Genomic DNA, 22,436 nt, shown 5'->3' on the forward strand with positions numbered 1-22,436 from the left:
GAAAACCAGTCCTGGCTTGGAGTGCCCGGAGTGCCCACACTGGGCACATCACAGCACTCAGCCATCAGCCGGCTGCACTTGCCGCAGGCTGCCATCTGGGAAGAGGGGGCAATTGGGGGGCTGCAGGAGAGCTTCCACCCCCAGAAGCCCACAGAGCCAGCCCAGTCCTCCCCATCGGGGGTTCGTGTCCCATTCGTCCCTCACCTCCTTCCACTTACCCTTCCCTAGCCCCTTTTCTTGATGTACAAAATAAAGGACAATTGTGTTCAAAAATGGAATCTGTCTTTATTGAACAAAACTGGGGGAGACTGGGAAAAGGAGGTGGGAGAGGGGAAGAGAGAGGCTGGGAGAGGGGAGGGCAACTAAAAAGATCAGGGGTGGGAACAGGTCCCATATGAAGAGAGGCTAAAGAGACTGGGACTTCTCAGCTTAGACAAGAGGAGACAGAGGGGGGACAGGATAGAGGTCTCTAAAAGCAGGAGTTGGGTGGAGAGGGTGCATACAGAAAAGTTCTTCATTAGTTCCCATAAAGAAGGACTAGAGGACACCAAAGGAAAGGAATGGGTAGCAGGCTTCAAACTAGTAACAGAAAGTTGTTCTTCACAAAGCAAAGAGTCAGCCTGTGGAACTCCTTGCTGCAGGAGACTGTGAAGGCTAGAACTAGAACAGAGTTTAAAGGGAAGTGAGATCAAGTGATGGAGGTTGGGTCCATGGAGTGATATTAGCCAGGGGTGTAGGAGTGGTGTCCCTGCCCAAAGTTTGTGGAAGGCTGGAGAGGGATGGCACGACACAAATGGGTTGGCCGCTGTCGGCAGACAGGCTACTGGGCTAGATGGACCTTTGGTCTGACCCAGGACGGCCATTGTAAGCTCAGGGCTCAGGGTCGGGGGTCTCAGTGGACCACCTTGATTTTCATGCACACCTGCTCCTGGGTGGCCAGGCTGGCAGCTCTCCTGCCCTAGACGGCCACCTTTCTGTGCCTAGTGCAGAGATCATGGACGAGGTCCACGATGTCCTCACTAGCCCAGGCTGGTGCCCGCCTCTTGCGGTCCCGGGCAAGCTCCCGGGAGCCGCCAGCCTGGTCCTGGGAAGAGAGGGAGGGCTGGGGGGCATCGGGTGGGTGGCTCGATCCGTGCCAGGTGCAGGGTCTGCTGGCCGGGTGCTGGCAGGCTTGCACCTGGCACGGGCACCGTAGCCAGCCCGTGCCCCTTTAAGGGGTCCGGGGCCGGGAGGGGGGCATAGAGTTTCCCTGGTGTTGGCCAGAGTGGCCACCAGGGAAACCTGGGAAGCCTTAGCCTCCCACTAGTTTGAATTAAGGGTCTACACAGCCCTTAATTCTAACTAGCTAGTTCGAACTAGGCTTAATCCTCGTAAAATGAGGTTTACCTAGTTCGAACTAAGCGCTCTGCTAGTTCGAATTAAATTTGAACTAGCGGAGCGCTAGTGTAGCGCCTATTAAAGTTAGTTCGAACTAGCGGATGTTAGTTTGAACTAACTCTGTAGTGTAGACATACCCTTAGTTTGTCTAATTTTGCTTTGACTGGTACAAATTTAGTCAGTCTGAACCAAATCAGTATCTAGTTTACAAACTGCGTCTTCTGATGTTCATCCCATTTAAACCTGAATTTGTCTAATTAGGTACAAGTAGTGTCATGCACTGAAAACAGCAGAAGGAAAAACAAAATGTAGAAGTAAAATCGTGCAGACTTCGAATTAATAAAGCTGAAATGGTCATTCATCTGCCACTAAAGTAAACTTAGTGATCGAGAATAAAGTGGGAGGAGAGTGCCAATATCTTACTACTGCTTTATCTGGTGTCCTAGACTACCAGGTCATCCTCCTCTGAAGATATGATTCTCCCGTGGGAACATGAACTAAAGATTCTTATTGCATGAGTCTGAATATGTATGGGTACTGCAGGTTCCCTAGATCCCAATTCCTCCAATGAACTTGGGCAGCACATGTCAGAATTTGAACTTTAACATATAAGCATTGTTCTGTTTTCACTAATGAATAAACTTTTTTACTATTGGTATTTCAGAATGGCATAAAAAACACTTGTAAGGGCTTGCACACATCTACAAATTATAGAACTATAACTATACCAGTAAAGTGAAAATGGTACAAACCCATTATGTGTTTGTGGTTCTGTTATGCTTAATACTGATGCATTTATTCATATGCAGCAGGGGTGGGGAACTTCAGGCTTTCCCGAATCTGGCCTCCGGGGTTCAAGGTTCTCTCCCCAGCATTGGGGAGCCTGTGCCTACTGCGGGACTAGAGCACACAAAATCTAGTAGCCTGGGCTGCTCTAGGCTCTGGTGTGCAAGGGGAATATGGAGAATATCGTTTTCCTCAGTCAGGGGTCACGTCAGTGAGGTGGTTGGTTGTTGTTTTTTTTTGTGGCTTCTCACTTGTGTGCGGCCCCCAACTGATTTTTCTGTGGGTCACCAGCTCCAACTCAAAAAAGGTTCCCTAACCCTTGTATACAGAAAGGGAAATAATACAATTTTGAAGCATTAGCTGTAACAAAACAATTTAAGAACCTTTATTTAATTAAAAATATCCACCTCAACAGTGTGTGGAGTAGGCCTAAGTCTGTGTTTTATTGATATCATTTGATGAAGTTAATACATTTGGATTAAATACAAGACATCCTATTGTACTGGGATTTCATTTGAAGTGTTTTTATTTTATTCACAACTGTTGTTCCGTGTAAAAAAAACCCAAAACAAACCCTGACTTATTTTGCAAAAGGTTAAGGAAGGATGATAAATTGACTTGCACTTTACTTTGTCACTTGGCATTTTTAATTAAAGAACATATGGGCAGTTACAAGAACTGATGGAAATCTGAGGGTTGCGGCAATAATTAGTGCTTCAATAAATGCTGTCCAACTAAATCCAACCAGAAGGGTCATCCATCAAAAAAGTATTTGTGGCTTTTAAAGCTTATTTAAAAGCTCATGGGACAGGTTTCAAACTTTCTAAGCTTTAAGTCATTTAAATGTATTATTGTCCCCTTGGCTAGAACTGTTGGACAGTATTTGGGATTTTACCAGGTTATTTCCTTTATGGATAATAGAGCCTGTTATCTGTTTGGTAAAGTCCTGTTTTCTTGAACACAGTAGGAACAAAGTACACTAGTCTGTTAAGTTGTTCAGAAACCAAGGACTGCTTTGTAGCCAATAGTGTGCCCCAAAGAGCTCTGGTTCTACTCTTGGGATCAAAGTTATGTCTGTTTCTCTGTTATTGGGTTGTTGGGGGGAGGATTCTCTTTTCCTGGCCTTATGGTTACCCTTTTGCCAGATACACAAACACAGATGCCACAGTTCATTTCCTGAGCCCCTGCTTGTCTTTTACTTCTTGATTAGGCTTTCACATGCAGCCAAGAGCCTTGGGTGGTGATTTCTGTTGTTTCAGGAATTGTACTCCATAAAAGAGTTTAATTGCTTCTACTGTTTATACTGAAGGAAGGGTAGCTAAAAGGCTTACCAGCTTTAATGTGGCCCATGATTGACTATAGATTGAAGACGTGCTTGCTCGCACTCATTAATATCTTCCAGCATTTAGCTCGCTTATTGTCTCCATGGAGTTTAAAATGGCAATACCCTTAATGACATATTCCAGACAGAAAGAAAATAAATAATTTAACGAATTAAAAGTTTGGATTAGTGATGTGATAACATCCTGAAAACAAAAAAACCCCCACCCTACTAGATAAATGTATAAATAACTACTAATCATTTATCAAAATAAAACTTATGATTGGTCACTATTTATATACTAGTCAATTAGCCTGTCATAAGACGGGATTTTCAGGTCTCTCCTCCACGTCGGTCTTCTCTCCTGAGCCTCCAGTCTCTCGCGCCATCTCTCTCTCTCTCTCTCTCCCCCCCTCCTCATACTGTCTCCTCTCCCCCCCCTCAGCTCTCCTCTGCCTCCTGCCTCTCTCTCTGTCTCTCTCTTTCTCTTCTCCTCTCCCTCCTGCCTCTCACTCAGGGGACCGCGGAGCCCAAACTGTTGTTTGGGCTCCGTGCTCCCCGTGCTGCATGGGGAGTGCAGAGCCCAAACAGTCGCTTGCGCCACTTGCCCCACGCGGCAGCCTGGCTGAGCAGCGCAGAAGTCAGCCGAAAGCCATGGCAGGAGGCGAAAAGGGGCGGGGCGCTGACGTTCACGGCCGGGGGTGAGGCCTGGAGCTGCTGTCACACCGCACGTCACCGCCCTGCCCCCCTTCATGCCTCCCTTCGCCTCCCACTGTGGCGCTCATTGATGCATGGGGACCGTGGTGCCCAAACGGGCGCTTGCGCGGTTTGATCTCTTGCGGCAGCCCAGCTGAGTGGCACAGAAGTCAGCCGAGATCCTTCGCCTCCCGCTGTGGTGATGACTCAGGGAACAGCCAGGGAGGCAACAGCGCCGCCGAGAGGGAACAGCCAGCATTTCAGCGTTACAGAGTCTCAGACATTGGGCTACTGTATATATGATTTACCTGGAGTTGTTCTGTCAGGATGTTTTCACAGCACTAGCCCATATAAATTTTACTCCTATCCAACTCTCCTTGGAGTTTTTCTGTCACTGCCAGATTTCCTTTCAGATGTCTCTTGCAGCGGGCCCTGATCAGCATTTGTTTCTGTTGAATCTTCTAGCTGAAATAACTGTTGTCCTTTTTTTTCCTAATCTCTGTCACAAATTTTCCATCCTCAGCTATATTCTCACTGTCAGGGAGCAGCCAAGTAGAAATCCTGTCCTGATATCTTTTCTGATAATTATTGTGACTCAACAATATTCTGTACGCCACTTCATTTATTCATGTCTGTGCAGTATCTGGTACCTCCAGACATTTATCCAGTTTAGTGTTCTGAACTTTTTTCCTTGGACTAATACCCTTTTTTAGAAATTTCCTGATATGGCCTTATATCTTAATCTTCTCTTTTTATCAGAAGATAGCCTCAATTTTTTCTCTAAAAGGTGTGAAGTTTTTTCAGTTTTGGATTGTTAGGCTTCTATCAAGTCCAAATTCCTTTTTTCCTCTTCAGGGATTCCATAGCAAAGGGTTTCTGGAGTCTTTGGCTCATGCACAAACATGAGAAGTGTTGGGTTACACTTTGTAGTCTCATTGACTTTTGTTCTGTAAGCCATCAAAAGGATTTGAATAAGCTGGTTCCAGTCCCCTTGAAGTTGCCAGCTGAACCTCTCAGAGTTTGATCAAATCTTTTCACAATCTCATCAAATTGTGGGTGGGTTGGGCTGTTGAGAGTTGTATGGGTCCTTAGAATCTGTCACATTAGATTCAAAATTTCTCTCTTGATTTGTATGACTCACTCAGAACCTCAGATCTGCTGAAAAATTCATTCAGTATTACCTTCACCACTGTCACAGACTCTTGGTTTCTTATTGAGTAAATTTCAGGCTCTCAGCGCTACTGGACCAACCCGGCAGCACCCCAGCTGCTCTGCCCCAGGCGTTCTGATTCAGCCGCTGCTGGTCAGTTTCAGCAGCGGCTGAATCAGGACACCTGGGGCAGAGCAGCTTGGGTGCTGCCGGGTTGGTCCAGTAGCGCCAAGGAGCGGCGCTACTGGAGAAACCCAGCAGCACCCGAGCTGCTCTGCCCCAGGCATCCCCAAGTCAGCCACTGCTTAAACTGACCAGCAGCTGACTACAGGAAGCCCGAGGCAGAGTTGCTCTGCCCCGGGCTTCCTGGAATCAGCCGCTGATCAGTTTCAGCAGCAGCTGACTTAGGGACGCCTGGGGTTCTTAAGTTGAATCTGTATGTAAGTCGGAACTGGCGTCCAGATTCAGCTGCTGTTGAAACTGATCAGTGGCTGATTCCAGGAAGTCCGGGGCAGAGCAACTCTGCCTCGGGCTTCCTGTAGTCAGCCGCTGATCAGTTACAGTAGTGGCTGAATCTGGACGCCAGTTCCGACTTACATACAGATTCAACTTAAGAACAAACCTACAGTCCCTATCTTGTACGTAACCCGGGGACTACCTGTACACATTTGGGCTGTGATGTTGATCTCAGGTATATATGCCTCCTAGGGAGCTCTCCCCTGAAACATATTTATATTACCTGGGAGAGGACAATTTCACTGTTCCCCTTTAGGTCTCTGTGGGTTACAAAGGCAATAGAAGCACTGTAAATGTGTCTTGCCAAGTTCTTTGGCCAGCCCTTCCACATCAGAGCCACCCACAGGGGAAACTACCCTGGGCCCCAGTGATTTAAAAGGGCCCAGAGCTCCTGATTACCACTGCTGCTACCTTGGTGGCAGCAGCAGTGGCCAGAGCCCTGGAACCATTTTAAGTTTCTGCCAAAGCCTCTGGGAGTGTGTGCTTTGCAGCCTCAGCAGTACTGAAGGGCTGGCAGGGGGAAGTTTGCTCCCAGCTCTCCTCCTTCCATTGAAGACCATGCCCCTTCCCACGGATCCAGAGCTGGCTTTCCCCAGAGCCCGATGTAGTCTGTCAGTTCTGTTTCAATACAGGTAGTAGACTTCCACTGCAGTCTGTGATCCTTTGATTTCCTTCTCAGTATTTTTTAAGCCCTTTATGTTTTTTGTGCCGCTCATGTCTGTTAAAAGTCCCAAGTTGGTGAATGCTTTTCTGGTTTCCCTTTTTCCTGGAGATCCATGATGAATGGTGCACATTCTGTACTTTTCGTAAAGTGGAGCAAAGGCTTTTAGTAAACATGATCTCACCAGAATGTCTGGAGGCATTTTGAGCCTGATCCTGTGCCCCACTGAAGCCCATGGAATTGTTTCCTTTAATTGGTACTGGATCTGATGATTTATTAGACATACAGGCACAATCTTTTCAGGAAGTGTGTATAAGGAACCATTTCCTCTGTCCCCAGCATTAGTCCATCTGTAGATTTCTTTTATGAATGCCTTTGCTTTAAAATATTATGGGTCTGTTTTTTTCTTTTAATTTCTAGTTTTACATTTTAATTTTTAATTATGCTTTTACATTAAAATGCTAATAGTTGTAAATTATATATCAAGTCCTTAATGTCTGTATACATAATGGATGGTTAAAAGTGATCATAATATACCCAATAACTAGAAAATTATTAATATATTTTCTATTTAATATTTCACCATTAAATTGATGACAGTCTTTCAAGTATGTGACAAAATTATCTTTATTGGATTATTTGCAGGTGGGATTCGGTGCTTTATTTGACTAATCATATTTAAATTAATTATGCACCAGTTTATAGTCAGCAAAATTAAGCATAACGACTCCAGATGTGGAATGTTGCCTTAGTTCTCAAATGGTAGTTTCACCTAGATATAACTATATAAGTATGGTACTTCTTTAGCATTCTTCTTTATTCATCTGAGTTTGTGCAGTCCTCAAACAATCTGTTTGCTTTATCAGAGCACTACACAAATGGTGCGTTGGATGTATGCGTTGCAGTATTTGGGATGCAATTTATAGAAATGAAATCTATTTTTAAGATTTTAGACTAACATAAATGATTATTGGAGAATCTATTTTGGATCCATAAAGTCCCCCTCTGAGGATTTCCTTATGATATAATGCCTCAAAGTTTATGACAGATGTACTTTTTCCCATGAGTTCTAAGTAATTTTCTGTCTTTTGTATGATGATATTATTATAGTAAGATTGGCTGGGAGAAATCAGGTGTATTAAAATCATAGCATTTCATTCTCTATATCATTAATTTTGTGATATCTTTTTCTGTCCAGTCAATTTTTTTCTCACCCAATCTTTGTCTCCACTTATAAAGATTGAGAGACAGAGAAAATTGTAGAGAAAGTGATATCTTAATTTCTTTCACAAATCCTTTACAGTAGTTTTTGAAGTTTGACATTAGTTTGCAGATTTCATGCTTCTGAGATTGAATAGATTTTATATTATACATGTTAAATTTCCCTGCTGTTAGGATGGGAAGATTATTTCTAAAGCTGTAAAAGGTGTAATTACTTCATGTTTTATTTCCCAAACATTTAGTATTTTATAACACAAACTATCACCAACTAACCAATTTATTTTATTGTGGCTCTTTTTTTAAAGACAGAAGCCTCTTCCTTTGGTGAAGAAAAATGTTAGGAATAATTTTAAAAAATAGCTGCAGACATGTAAAAAATTTTTTTTCTAAAAAGTGTGGTTGTATTAAATTAGACTTTTGGTTATGTTGCATTTGAGTTAATATGGACTTTCACTTTGTACATCCTTAATAAGAAAATAGAATATTGACTGAGAAAGAAGAACAGAGAGAGCTGTTTTGGCCTCCTTTCTTGTGTTTTCCACCTAATCTATGGATAACTCTCCACTGCAACACTATTTCGAAATAACTAGCGCTATTCTGAAATAACTTAGTCCACGTCTACACAACAGGCAGTTATTTCAAAATAGTGTCAAAATATTGTCAAGCTGTAGGGCTTCTTACTCTGACTCCTGTAACTCTCATTGTACGAGGAGTAAGGGAAGTCAGAGGAAAAGTGCTCTGTTTCACAATAAGTGCCGTGTAGACGCTCCCTATTTCAAAATAATCTATTTCGAAGTAAGCTACGCAATGTGTAGCTTATTTCGAATTAAGTTCTGCAGTGTAGACCCACCTTAAGTCTTGCATCTCCTTTGTAGCAGCTTTGCCAGCACTTTTGATGTCAGAATCTCAGTGCTTTATGTAAACCCCCATAGATGTTGAAACTGGAGGTGATGGGGGTGCTGCAGCACCTCTGACTTGATGTGATTTCCATTATATATAGGATTTACCATTTGGTTCAATGGCTTACAGCATCTCCACTATAACTATTGTTCCAACACCCCTGTAAACCTCGGTGGGAGGAGGGGAGGAATGTTTTTACCAAAGATTTCAAAAGATTCCAGAAAACTGCCTTTTACAACAGGAAATCAAATTGAAAGTACAAAATTGCTGGTAAATTGCATAACAGTGAGACAGAGGCTCACTATGGATTTCAGGGAATTTTGGCATGTTTAGTATTTGCATATCTTATTGGCCAAAATCAGACAGATGTAAAGATTATAAAGTCAACAAGCAGTGTAGGGTCCAAATGGTAAATTCTAATCTGACTCCTAAAAAGCCTACAGTGCCACAGTTTCAGAGAATGTGGTTTACATGGGTCCTGGTGATGGTGATGTGGTTTGTACACTACATATTCTGGAACTAGCTTGGTAGTTGCATCACATTGTACACAGATTGTTCATGTGATGGGCAGCTATGGGCTCATAATGACCTTGATTTTGTAATATGAATTGTACTCCCGCTTTCAGGAAAATTTGTGCAAAGTGTAACTTTGACCTTATGACAACTTTAAGATTTAGAGAATTTCATATATTAATAATTTATTTCACAGGCATGTGGTAGTGGGCATAGCACTGGACAGTCCTTTTTTGAAGAATATCGTGTCTCATGATTTCCTAGGCTGCAGTAATCTTCTCCATAATGGAGTTACATTTTCAAAATTAATTGGTTTTGCCAATGTAATGGAATGCTACATTTATTAGATTGTTTAGCCAATAGGTGGAACTGTGTATAAAATACCTCATGTAAATGAACCTCAGCCTTTCCTAACCAGGCCCACCAAAGGGGGCAACTGCCCTGGGACCCAGTGATTCAAAAGAGTCCGGAGTAGGGATGTACTAGTAGAGTTGATTAACCAATAAGCAATAGCTTATGGGTTAATGCTATAGATTGCATGCATTTCTCCCTCTCCCCCCTTGCCAGTAAATTTTTTAGCAGGCTGGCCAGCAGCCTTGCTCAGTCCCAGCTTGTGAAAGGTCTAGGACCTATCCCCACTATTGCTTTGCATTTAAAGTTTATTAGGATCCAGGCAGGCAGGCAGCCCTGTTCAGTTCTGGCTCATGCTGTGTCTGGGAGCTCGGACACCCTCCTCTCCCCCCCGGACAGGGGCTGCTGCCACCTGATGCTGCTGCCTTTATCAGACGCAGCAGCATAGGGGTGACAGGCAGCCGGTCTGCAAAAGGAGATGGTTTTTAAATTGGCTCCCTTTGTGGACCAGCTCCTGCCTGACACCCGGTGCTGCTGCCTCTGATACAGAGGCAGCAGAATGGAGTGGTAGGGGACTCCTTGGGAGTGGCACTGCAGTGCACTGGCTACTGGCCCCACCCCTAGGGGCTATAAAATAGTTGAGTAACCATAAGAATTCATGAGGTTAATTGACTATTCAATTAACTGATATTTAACATCCCTAGTCCAGGACTCTAAGCACTGTGTGGGTGAGGGGTGGCCTGGCACACTAGGTGTTACTGAGGACTGGCTTCCCCTGCCCCTTGCACCCAGGGCTCTGCACCTTCTGGGAACACAGAGCTGTCCTCTCTGCCCAGTGTTGCCCAGGGGCCCTTGGAGGCTGTCCGCTCCCCCCGTACAGAGCGTCGAAGGATCTAATGAGAGACATCTCCTTTTGTATGTAAGCAGGTGCTGTGACCAGTCCATATCTGATACAGAAGAACATGATTGCCAGTATGACTTTCTTGGCCTGGATCTTTTTGGTTTGTAAATGCAAAAGAATGATAGGCCTCTAGTGGCTATTTTGCTTCTCTTTCAGATAAAAATATCTCTTATGCTTTCCTCTTCTTATTGCTAAAGAGATGGTATATTTTCATAGGGTGAAAAATAAAAATAAAAAAAATAAATGTATTACAGCCAAATGTTTGCTGTATGGCACAAATTGCTTTAATATTGATAGAGAAATAAGGGAGGATTTCACAGAATAATAATGTTTAGTGTTAGATTTACCATTAAAGGATAAAACACTTAAGTTTCCGCTTTGTGAATTAGAAACAGGAATTAAGCCAAGGCACCAACTAAGCAAAGTAAGCAATGGCTCACAAGATGAAGCACAAAATCAGTTGTATGTGTGAGGACAGCAATCAGTGCTTATCACTGCATGCTACTAGAGGTATTTGCCATCTCAGTGTTAACGAGGCACAAAGAAACTGCACGTTTTATGTCTTGTTTTGATCCTATTAAACCTAGGACAAATCTCATTCTTCGTCTGGAAAAATGATATAGAGTATAAAGCACGATGAAAATATAAGTTCTAAAATGAAGCAAGGAAATGGAAAAAATTGTTATATAATGGCCCATTGAGACTTTTTTCAGTGTATGGATTAATGATATATGTAATATGTAGCTGAGGAAAAAAGAGAAATATAAATGAGATTTTTGTTAGTTTCTTTTACTTTTCACTTGACACATATCCATGAATAAAAAGAGAGGAAACTCTAATGTCCCATCAAACCATCCATAATTTAACCACCCTTCAGTCAGTATTTGCAACATTTTTCACTCTATTTGGAAATAGTGGACTTGGACTTTCAAAAAGTCTTTCACAAGGTCCCAAACCAAAGTTTCTTAAGTAAAACAAATAATCGTAGGATAACAGGGAAGATCTTCTCTTGAATTAGAAATTGGCTCTTTTCCGGGACTGGTCAGGTCCTGAGGGTGCTGGACAAGGAAGGTCCAACCTGTAGGCAACTGAAAGTGGAAAAAATGCACGTCTTTCAGCACCACATCCTAAGTCTATTCTTTTATATTTTTGTGGAAGTATCCTGCCTTTTAAGTTTTTCATATATTTTTTTGTTTGCCAACTGTTTTAAGATTTTGCCTTTTCTCTCATTGTGTTCCTCTCTTTAAGCATTGTGGACTCGCTCACCTATTTATCTCTTCCATCTACACCTCAACAGTCTATCTTTGACCAATCTAATCCGTAATGCACATGTAACAGCCAGAGAAACAAATCATCACAAGAGTGTCTCACAGTCTAGGTCCCTTCCCACTGTCACTCAAGTAAAAGGAAGGTTCTGCAGTTCTTACTGAGTCATTCATTAGCATTTCTCAGTTTCATCTTTCCTAACAGCCTCCAGCTAGTGAGGTTTCATATTTAACAGAAACCCTTCCTCCACAATCCTGTCTGGCTGCAGGAAAGGAGGAGCAACTTTCTTTCCTCCCTGCATACTTCCCACCTCAGAGCCCACCTGACTGCTGCAAGATGAGGGTGAGAGAGTGCCTGATGATCCAGCTTCATCTTAACCTCCCTATTTGACTCTTCTTCCATAGTGAATAGCTCCTGTGTCTACCACTGCTGTTCTCATAGCTTCTCAAACTGCAGTCTAGTGACTTTGATCTCAATCTTATCTAGTTTCACTGATACCCACAGAGTTCTGCAGAGGCTGCTGCTGTTGCTGCTGCTGCTTTGCTTTACATGTAGAAAGTTTTCTTTGTGCAAAGCTTATTTATTTTAAATACAATCTTAAACTCTAAACTTGATGGCAGTTCCCCAGGAAAGATCCCTGGTCACCAAGGAGTGGGCACATTGATTTTTCAAGTCCTGATTACAGATAAAGCAACCTGGTTATATCACTATGTATCTGCTATATTATGTAATTATTCATGATGTTATTTGCTGAAAAAAAACGGGGTCTTTCAGATCCAATTCCATTATCATAATTAACTCCCCCCAGAAATGGTCAGATCAAAGAAGCAGTTTTGGAAATCCCACAGACTACCTCTGAAAATGTTACAATGCTCTATTCTCACTTCATCTTCATAAGTGAGAAAAATGGAGTCACGATACTAACACAGCATTTATCTTTTCATGATATAGAATGTATAAATACATTAGTAATGAACACAACAGTTTTTGTGAATCAGGCCTTAAATAAATAAATATGAACACAAAATGCAAAATGTGTCATGAGTGTCAAAGTACCACTATTACTTGGTTTGAAATATCAAAACGGTAGCGAAAATAATACACAAATAGTTGTTCCATTGTATCCTTATTTTCAGTTACCTGAAAATACTGAGCTAACAGAATGGGATGAAGCTAGACTGGCTTTTTTGCCTGTTTCAGTCACTATAATTTTTAAGCTTATTTTGTAAAGCAGATGATGTTTTAGAAACAGGCAGTGGAATCAAAGAGTCTTGTTATCTAAGTACATGGGGATTAATAAGGTAAACACATGGGAAGAGATAGTTCAGCCTATTCAGTTTTGCTGCTCATTATAGTACCTGAAATAATTGTCACACTCTGCATACAGTGGGAATGCATATAACAGTTCACCAGACAGAGAAGAACAAAGTCTGCCCATCACCCTGAGGCATTATCATACCTGCATTGCTCTGTTCTGCTTTGCTAGCTTCAATGAATTTAGGCAGCAGTTGCTGTATGCCACACACTTCTATATCCCTCTTATCCAAACCTCTACAAAGAAACATGAGAAATGAGGGCTTTGACTGCTTAAGGTGGTTTCCTTTACAGGGTATCTCTCACTTTGATATTTATGTGATTAGGGCAATCATTTCTGTGCCTCACTATCTCGGTGAAACACATTGCTGCATACAAAAAAAGAAACATTTTAAAATATTTGAGGGTAATAATATCTCATACTTTAGCAGCCTGAATTTCTTCTGATGAATATTTTCTAAGTCATGAACATTACCTTTTTCCGACACAATATTCATATAGATTTAGAAATACACACAAAGTGAATACATGTTTTCAGAGCAGCTAAATTACATCTTCATCTTACATAACTCATAGAATAGATTAGTACTGCCTGTCTTATAGGCCACCTTACCTTCTACAGTCCCACAAAATAACTATACTCCCTCAGAACACAGCTGGAAAAATCCAGAATCAGCTCTGACAAAGGCCCTGGATGAGAAACTTTTTGCAAGTGGAAATCAGTTCAAGGCGTAGGTCACAAATGTTCAATAAAAAGTGTTCCAGAATAAATAAATTCTATAAACTCTGTTCACTTCTAGCTGCTATACAAGATATGGTTCAAGGACTAAATCACTTGACTTTGGTGAGGTGATTACTAGTATATTCCTACGGCTATATTCTTATTATTCAAACATGAAATTTCTATCCATAGAGGTGCTATGGTATAGTTTGTACTTTCATGATACATTAAAGCTAGATTACAGTACAAAAATAGGGAAAGAAAATAGGGAAAAAATGAATGAAGACAGGAAGGAAACAAATATATAACAAAAGGAAGAGACATAATTTCTTAAAAACTGCTAAATGGGAAACTAATTGATGGTATGTTGCAACTAAGTATGGTATATACCGGACATTTCGTGTTTTTATTTAAATAAGATACAGTGGCCATGTCTTGGGCAGCTGATAGGTTGGGATTGCTACACAGGTGTTTCATCCAAGTTTGCAGATTTAATCCTCAAGCTAGTATGTGTTGGGTATTTTTCAAATGATGGTGCCAATCTATTTCTTATTGAACATAATGTATTCTATACAATTGATGTTAATATTCAATGATGATATAAAATAATATTTGTAGCTAAAATTGTATATATCAAACAATACATATATTAGCTTTTGAAGACCTGAAGAATGTGACTCTAATAAAAGATCCTTGGTGGTCGGATGCTGGATACATTTCTTGTAAAAATAGCCACTGTACTTGAGCTTGCCGAGGTGATGGCTGAATTATAAGCCACACAGAATTGTTTGCTTTAATATAAGACAGCAAGACTACAACCAAAGAATTTATTTTCCTTTTTTAATCTTATAACCTGTCTGTAAACATTGATCGTTCTAAGTGCATTGTAGTCTACCGCTTTAATTTAATTAAAATTTGCATTTCTATAGTGCCCTTTAATATTAAAGGATCTCAGAACACTTTATAAATCTAGATGACTGTATTATACATTATGATGGGATTACACCACTCTTATCAAAATAAGAATGTGTGTCTGTGTTTTTGTATGTCTTCAGAATCCATTCTTACTGTGCATATTGTAAAGGGTCATGACCACTTATAATTTTGTTATTTATGTAGTACTGTAACATAACTGCTAAACTTTACTCATTCACTTTCTGACAAAGTGAAAAAAATAGCATTGAATTTTTTTCATTATCATTGTCTTTTTTGTAAGGATGGCGAAATAGAAGTTGTGCCGTGACTGGTAAATTTCCAGATAATTTTATAAGGTTGACATGAAATAAATAATTTTTACTTCCTTTCTCCCCTTTACACTGAAATGTAAATGTAATCAATTATAGATTTGAAAACAATAGTTCTTTGATTGCTCACTTCAACATTTCACAACAGTTTAGGCCAAAGAAGTCCCATTTCCTGTTATTGTTTCCCCCTGTTAATATAGTAATGGCCCTACCCTGTTCTGGGTCTTCCTCTTGCTTCTAACGTATTTCCAGAATGTTTTCTTATTACTCTTTATGTCTCATAATTAATTTGACCCCACTTTTGCCTTGGCCTTTTTAATTTTGTCCCTTCACACTTTTGTTAATTGTTGATTTATAATTTGTAGGCCTCTCTTTTTTTTTTTTTTTTTTTAAGATTGATACTACCCCGGTTTACCCAGGAAATTATCTGGCTATACTTCCTATCTTTCCTAAACAATGAATTAGTTTGTTCTTCTACCTGTAAAAATGTGTCTTTGAAAAACTGCCAACTCTCTTGAACTTTTCCTCCTTTTAGATTTGCCTGCTGTAGGATTTTACCAACCAACTCCCTGAGTTTGCTAGAGTCTTCCTTCCTGAAATCGATTGTCTTTCTGGGTTGTTGTGCCTTCTACCATTCCTTAGAAAAGAGGTTGGTAACCTATGGCACACGTGCCATCAATGCAATGGCACGTGAGATGATTTTCATTGGCACACATCAGTCTCACCCTTTGTCCCTGCACCGCACACAGCAGGCAGGGAGTTCAGCTGATTGGTGGGGGATGCGGCATTGTCAAGCAGCTGGTAAATGGAGCTGCTCCATGCTTGAGACAGAGCAGCAAGATAAGGAGGTATTAATAGCTTAGATTTACAAATACCTAGAGAGACAGATAAGTGCCTAATAGGAATTGCACTTATTTTCATTTGACTTTTAATGGGACTTAGACATCTGAGGTTTTTTGGAGTGCAAAGCAGGTTAGGCATGTATCTGCCTTTTCGGGCACCCAAATACTTCTGTACATCTGACTCTAGATCTAAACAAACAAAGCTGAAGGCTCTGATGGGAACTGTCAACAAAAAACATAACTCATGATTTTTCCCTGTGTTACCAGAACTGGCTGAAATATGATGACCTATTTTCACTTAGGGGAAAAAACAAAGTATTAACTTATGAATTCATTTTCATTTCAAAGTATGCCAAATGGACACTCTAAAAAAAATCCTCTTTTTCAAAATGTTCTATGCTTTTTCTATTTCTCCCCACCTCCAAAAGAAGTTAGTGAAATTTTTCCTTTACAAAAAGCCCTTCCAAAAACTGGCATTAATTAGTTATACAAGATTTGAAGTTTGAGTTAGTGAAAAGACATAACATTTTTTGCACAAGAGGAACCATTCTGACAATGTTCACAGTTTGGGATGAGACAGTTTTGTTTTCAAAAAGAGTCCTTTCCTGCTTCCTAAAAGAAAAAGAAAAAAGCTTAAAAAAGTTCAGCCGGCTCAGGCTGTATCTAGACTGCAGGCTTTTTTCGGAAGAACCTTTTTTCAGAAGAGCTCTTCTGAAAAAACTTCTTCCGAAAGAACGTACACACACACAGGCGCATCGAAAAAGCAATGTGCTTTTTTGAAAGAGAAGGTCCAGATTGACTGGACGCTTTCTTGCATAAAAGGCCTCTCAGAACTAGTACAGGCAGGGCTTTAGGTCACCACTTGCTTCCGAATGCTGGTGCTGGAGCATTGCAGACACACATGCTTAAAGGGACCCCCCTGGACAGCCGTTTCTCTGCTTCTGCTGCGTGCTTGCTACCTCTTTGAGGGACAGCAAAGCTCTCACAGTGCCTGCTGTGGTTGCCCTGCCTTTTTGGACGCCTCAGCTTTTGTCTTTATGCCATGCAACCGGAGCTGCCCCTGGGCGTGCAATGGCCCCACACAGCCATGCTGCAGTTTTTGCAGCACTTTGTGCCAGCTGCCTTCCTACTCCTGACTGAGCTCGACTCCGGGTTCATTCTGGGGTCCGTCTTCCTGGGTGCAAGAGCTACACTTTGGCAACTGCAACCCACTGTGCGTTTCTGGTGGCTCGACACCAGTTCTGACTGGTGGGACTGGCTGGTCATGGAGCGGTGGGATGACCAGTATTGGCTCCAAAATTTCCGCATGCAGAAGGCCATCTTTTTGGAGCTATGTGCCTGACTCGCCCCCGCCCTCTGGAGATGCAACACCCACCTGCAGCCCGCCACCCCCCTGGAGAAGTGGGTTGCAATCACCGTCTGGAAGCTTGCTACCCCTGACAGCTATCGGTCGGTGGGCAACCAGTTTGGCGTGGGGAAGTCCATCGTCGGGGCCTTCCTCATTAAGGTAAGGCACTCTGGGGCTGCAGTCCCTGCTGAGGAGGAGGGGGAGTCCTGGAAAAGGAGGACCCTCAGGAAAGGGACATTGGGAGGTGTAGGGGGTGGAATGGGGGTGAGGGAAGCCCCGTCCCTGGACGGTTGTGCCTTCCCACCCTCACACAGCCCTGCTGCTGAGGGGGTAGCCTCATAGGGAATAGCTTCTGGGATGTTTGAGGAGGAAGGGGAGGAGAGGAGGACAGGCACTTCCTAAGGGCTCAGGCACTCCCTCTCTCATTCTCTGTTTCTTGTGATTGTCTGTCTACTTCTGCAGGTGGCAAGGGCCATTAACTCGATCCTGCTGCAGAGGGTCATCTGCCTGGGAGACCGGGACCCAATCGTGGCTGGATTTGCCGCCCTGGGGTTCCCGAACTGCGCTGGAGCCATAGATGGGAACCCACATCCTGATCCCATCACCAGATCATCGAATGGCCCAATATATTAATTGGAAGAGCTACTTCTCGATAGTGCTGCAGGCCCTGGTTGACTACCGTGGACACGTCAGACATTTTTGTCAGGTAGTCGGGCAGGGCACATGATGCCCACCTCTTTAGAAACTCGAGCCTCTATGGCAAGCTGGAGACGGGCACATTCTTCCTCCACCTTCAACTTGCCATTGGGATTGTGCAGATGCCATTGTGCATCGTGGGCAACGTGGCTTACCCCCTCAAGCTGTGGCTTATGAAACTCTATACCGGCCACCTGAACCCCAGCAGGCACCAATTTAATGCCCGCCTGAACCGGGCCCGGATCCAGGTGGAGTGCGCCTTCGGCCACCTCAAGGCATAGTTCAGGTGCCTGCTGACCCACCTCAACATGGGGGAGCAAAACATCCCTGAGATGGTCGCAGCACGTTGTGTCCTTTGCAACATTGTGGAGAGGAAGTGGGAGGTCTTCCTCCTGGGGTAGGAGGCAGATGCCTTCGAGCAGCTTGAGGACAGCTGCTGTCCGACAAGCCCATCAGGCCACAGTGCGCATCTGGGAGGTCCTGAGAGAGTTTTTCACAAGCACCCCAGTAACTCCTCCCAAGGCCTCCCCAACATGGGCCTCTGGCTTGCTGTCCTATCCCTTCCCAACCACAGTCCCTCCCTTCGCCCCGTCCCTGACCTCTCAATAAACACACCTATTTGGTTTCCAACAAAATGAAGGCTGTATTTATCTGACATTAAGAAAAGGTGGGCAGCGTGAGGGAAGCTCATAACCTTCAGGAGAAGAGGGGCAGCTAGGTGTGCCATCTCAGGTGTGGGGACCTCATTGGAGTGGGGGTTGGGTGGGTCAGGGGACCACAAGAGCGGGGCTGGAGCGGGGTCAGGGATGGCAAGGGAGGGGGGAGCAAAGGGAAGGAGCATGGGCATCACCTGAGGAGGGAGCAGAGTCATCGCATGGAGGGCAGGCAGAGGGGGAATGGGCATAGCAGGGGGGGGCAGCAGGATAGAAGCCAGGAGCAGTGACAGCAGGTGGGTGTGCAATATGATGGCACACATGCTTTCACTCCACTGCATGAGCTGGTCCCATGCACGGTTCCGCCACTCAGCATCCTCACATATCTTCAGCGCCAGGTTCTGCTACATGTTGTGCAGGATGCTGGCACACGATGTCTTCTTGGACCCTGACACACCTTCTGGTTCCCCCGGGCTCTGGTGGCTGGCACTGGTGGTGTGGCTTGCACCTCAGTCCAAGCAGGCCTGGCTGTGGAGAACTCAAAGAGGGAGAGGCGGTCAGTCATCCATGCATACGCTGTCCCTGAGGCTGTGCCCTCCTCTGTGAGCAGTGACCAACAGTCCTTGGGGCAGAGGAGGGGGATGTCCCAGGAGCAAGGCCATGTCTCACAGGGGTGCTCAGGAGACGATGCTGCTCGATTTCGAACTCCCCCCCCCCCTCGGCCTACAGACAAGCAGGCAAGGGAAGTGTCCAGCTACAGTGGGATCCCCTCACGGGCAGCAGAGGAGCTGGGAGCAGCCTGGCCCTCCCTGATGACTGCACATGTACCTGTGGCTTGCAGCGCTGCCCATGGGAGTGGCTGGTGCCTTGCACGTGCAGGCATGCCCATGTGCTGTGTGCAGCATTCCTTGGTGTGTCTGGGGTCATGCCTGTGCCCTTGTGGCTAGCCTGCTTCTAACCATGGCAGGTGCCCTCCCTCTCCCCCCCCCCCCCCCCCCCCCCAAGTGGCAGGACATGGGTGGCCTCCCCTGAGCCAGGGAGCAAGATCCCACCCGTGCTCAGGGGCTGCCTGTTGTGTCCGCATAGAACCATAGAGCTGGAAGAGACCTCAGAAAGTCATCAAGTCCATCCCCCTGCTCTAGGCAGGACCAATCCCAGCTAAATCAACCCAGCCAAGGTTCTTTCAATAAACACCACTAGGGATGGAAACTCCACTACTTCCCTAGGTAACCCATTCCAGTGCTTCACCACCCTCCTAATGAAATAGTTTTTCCTAATATCCAACCTGGACCTCTCCCACTGTAACTTGAGACCATTGCTCCTTTTTCTGCCATCTGTCATTACTGAGATCAGCCTTTCTCCATCCTCTTTGGAACCTCCCTTCAGGAAGTTGAAGGCTGCTATCAAATCCCCCCTCACTCTTCGCTTCTGCAGACTAAACAGACCCAACTCCCTCAGCCTCTCCTCATAAGTCATATGCTCCGGCCCCCTAATCATTTTGGTTGCCCTCCGTTGGACCCTCTCCAGTGCATCCACATCCTTTTTGTAGTGGGAGGCCCAGAACTGGACATAATACTCCAGGTGTGGCCTCATCAGAGCCGAATAAAGGGGAATAATGACATCTCTGGATCTGCTGGCAATGCTCCTCTTAATGCAACCTAATATGCTATTAGTCTTCTTGGCATGCCACATACTAACACTGCTCATGGTTCTGTGGCACCGACCACAGCACAATGTCCAGTCCGAGTAGCCCAAGTGACACTTTCACCCCATCCCCGGTGTGCCAGCCTCCCCACCCAGTGTGTGTGACAAACTAAGACCACTCACCTGAAGATCCCTCCCCGGTGTCTGACGAGGCCTGGGAGATGTTCTGGCTCACAGGCACAGGCTCCAGGGACAGGATCACGATCTCCATCTCCTCCTCCTCCTCTGGCTGACCCTGGTCCTCCTCCTCCACCATGACCTCCTGCTGTTGGCAACCACGGGGGTCTGGAAGCCAGAGTCCACCATGATGGGTGGGGAAGACATTTCCCCACCTCCCAGAATCTGGTGCAGCTCGTCGAAGTAAGGCAGGTGTGGGGTCCTGCGTTCTCTGGCCCGGACATATCTCTGGCGGAGCTCTTTCACCTTACTTCGGACCTGTTCCAAGGTCCAGAGTGGGTGTCCGTGCTCTGCCAGGGACTCAGCCATGCTCTCAAATATCTTGGCGTTGTGGCGCTTGGAGTTGAGATCGTTCAGTGCCTCCTCTTCACCTCAGAGCTCGAGGAGGGGAGGATCTCTGTTCTGGATCAACTCTTGTCCCCCTGGGTGGGTCCTGGGAACCCTGGGGCTGCTACCTGCAAGGGCCGGGGAGGGGGGGGGGCAGGGGGTCGCAGGGGACTTGAGGCTGGGCCATGAGTGGCAAGGCCTGTGGCAGGGAGAGCCGTATGGTGAGGTGTTGCTCTCAGGCCTGCTTCCTTGCCACAAGGCTTGTCTGGGGTGCCTGCAGCTTTAAGAGGGGCCAGGAGACAAGAGCTATAGTACCTCCCTGAGGGTATGTCTACACTAGCTCTGTAGTTCGAGCTAAGTAGGCAAATGAGGGCAACCGGAGTTGCAAATGAAGCCCAGGATTTAAATATCCTGGGCTTCACTTGCATCTTCCCGGGCGCTGCCATTTTTAAATCCCCCTTCGTCCGATCTCTGTGCCCGCGGCTACACGCGGCACGGAGTAGGTAGTTTGAATTAGGATCTCTAATTCGAACTACCATTACACTTCGTTCCTAATTCGAACTACCTACTCCGTGCTGCGTGTAGATGCGGGCACGGAGATCGGACTAAGGGGGATTTAAAAATGGCGGGGGAAGATGCAAATGGCGCCCGGGAAATTTAAATCCCAGGCTTCATTTGCAACTCCGGATACCCTCATTTGCCTACCTAGCTCAAACTACCGAGCTAGTGTAGACATACCCTGAAAAATTTGCCCCAGATCCCTAAATGGGCCCCTCAAGAATTGAGCTCATAACCCTGGGTTTAGCAGGCCAAGGCTCAAACCCCTGAGCTATCCCTCCCCACCTCATCACCACCAATTCTTATACTTTGTAAGATTTTGTCAGTTATTTAAAAAGCCTCATTCACCTCTTCCCCTTCACCCTTGGTTTTTATCCTTTGTACCCTAGCCCAGAGATTTTCAACAGGACTGTCTTCTCTTTCCATCTCAACCTCAGTCCAAATGTTTACATTTTTATTATATAAAGACATCATCTTTTCCTTTTTTCCCAAGACACTCATATCTTTCTATAACAATATTCCAGGTATGCATATTATCTCATCAAGTGTCTGTGATGCCATCTATGTCACAGTTGTTGTTTACTAGCATTTGAGTTCTTCCTGCTTATTCCCATACTTCTCATATTAGAATACAGACATCTGATAGTTCTGTCTTGCCTTTACTTTATCCCTACTATAACAACCAGTGCTCACCCCCCCCCAATTCTGAACTTTCTGCCAAGTCTCCGTGTTTTTGACTTACGTGTGGGCTTTGGTCACCTGCCCCCTTGTTTAAAAACCTCAAAAGATTAGCCAATCTGTATCTGTGACAACACAGTCGGGGTTCACCTGATCCTGCACCTCCTTTGCAGCAAGAACAGATTCTGCCAGCAGTAGAATAGAGGATACAGCTTCTCCAGGATACAGCACAGCACAGCACAGACGTGGTGTGATTACAGGATTCGGGGCCAGGATGTTTCAGACCCCTTGGGTTAGGGGTCTATCACCCCTAGCCCTCAGCCCCAGCAACCTTAGTCTCTCTCCCTCATGGTTCCAGCCCAAACTGACCCTTCCTCCCCCCCCCCCCCCAACACTCACTTCCCTCGTTCCCTCCTGCCCCAACTTGTCTGACCGGTTGGGTCTTTGTCTACACGACTTAGGCAGCCCACCTGCTGGGCAGTGCTCACAGGCAGAGGCCAGTAGGGGTCATTCAC

The 22,436-nt window shown here is 44.7% G+C and overlaps 1 protein-coding gene across 12 annotated transcripts in view; it reads left to right on the top strand.

Moving 5' to 3' along the window:
- The window catches only part of IMMP2L (inner mitochondrial membrane peptidase subunit 2), a 771,740-nt gene that overhangs the window by 199,502 nt on the left and 549,802 nt on the right, over window positions 1-22,436 (top strand). The window contains exon 4 of one of the 12 annotated variants that reach the window (XR_012904088.1): window positions 17,591-17,834. The exons of 10 other annotated variants lie outside the window; for them this stretch is intronic. Coding sequence is in view for 1 of the 2 variants with exons in the window: in XM_075929801.1 (XP_075785916.1) it covers window positions 17,591-17,705 (115 nt within the window). In the remaining variant the exon portion in view is untranslated. Of the gene's footprint in view, window positions 1-17,590; window positions 18,555-22,436 lie in introns of those variants that run through there. One more of the 12 variants, XM_075929801.1, reaches the window with a different exon arrangement.

This window comes from Pelodiscus sinensis, chromosome 1, assembly GCF_049634645.1.
Source record: "Pelodiscus sinensis isolate JC-2024 chromosome 1, ASM4963464v1, whole genome shotgun sequence".
Lineage (NCBI taxonomy): Eukaryota > Metazoa > Chordata > Testudines > Trionychidae > Pelodiscus > Pelodiscus sinensis.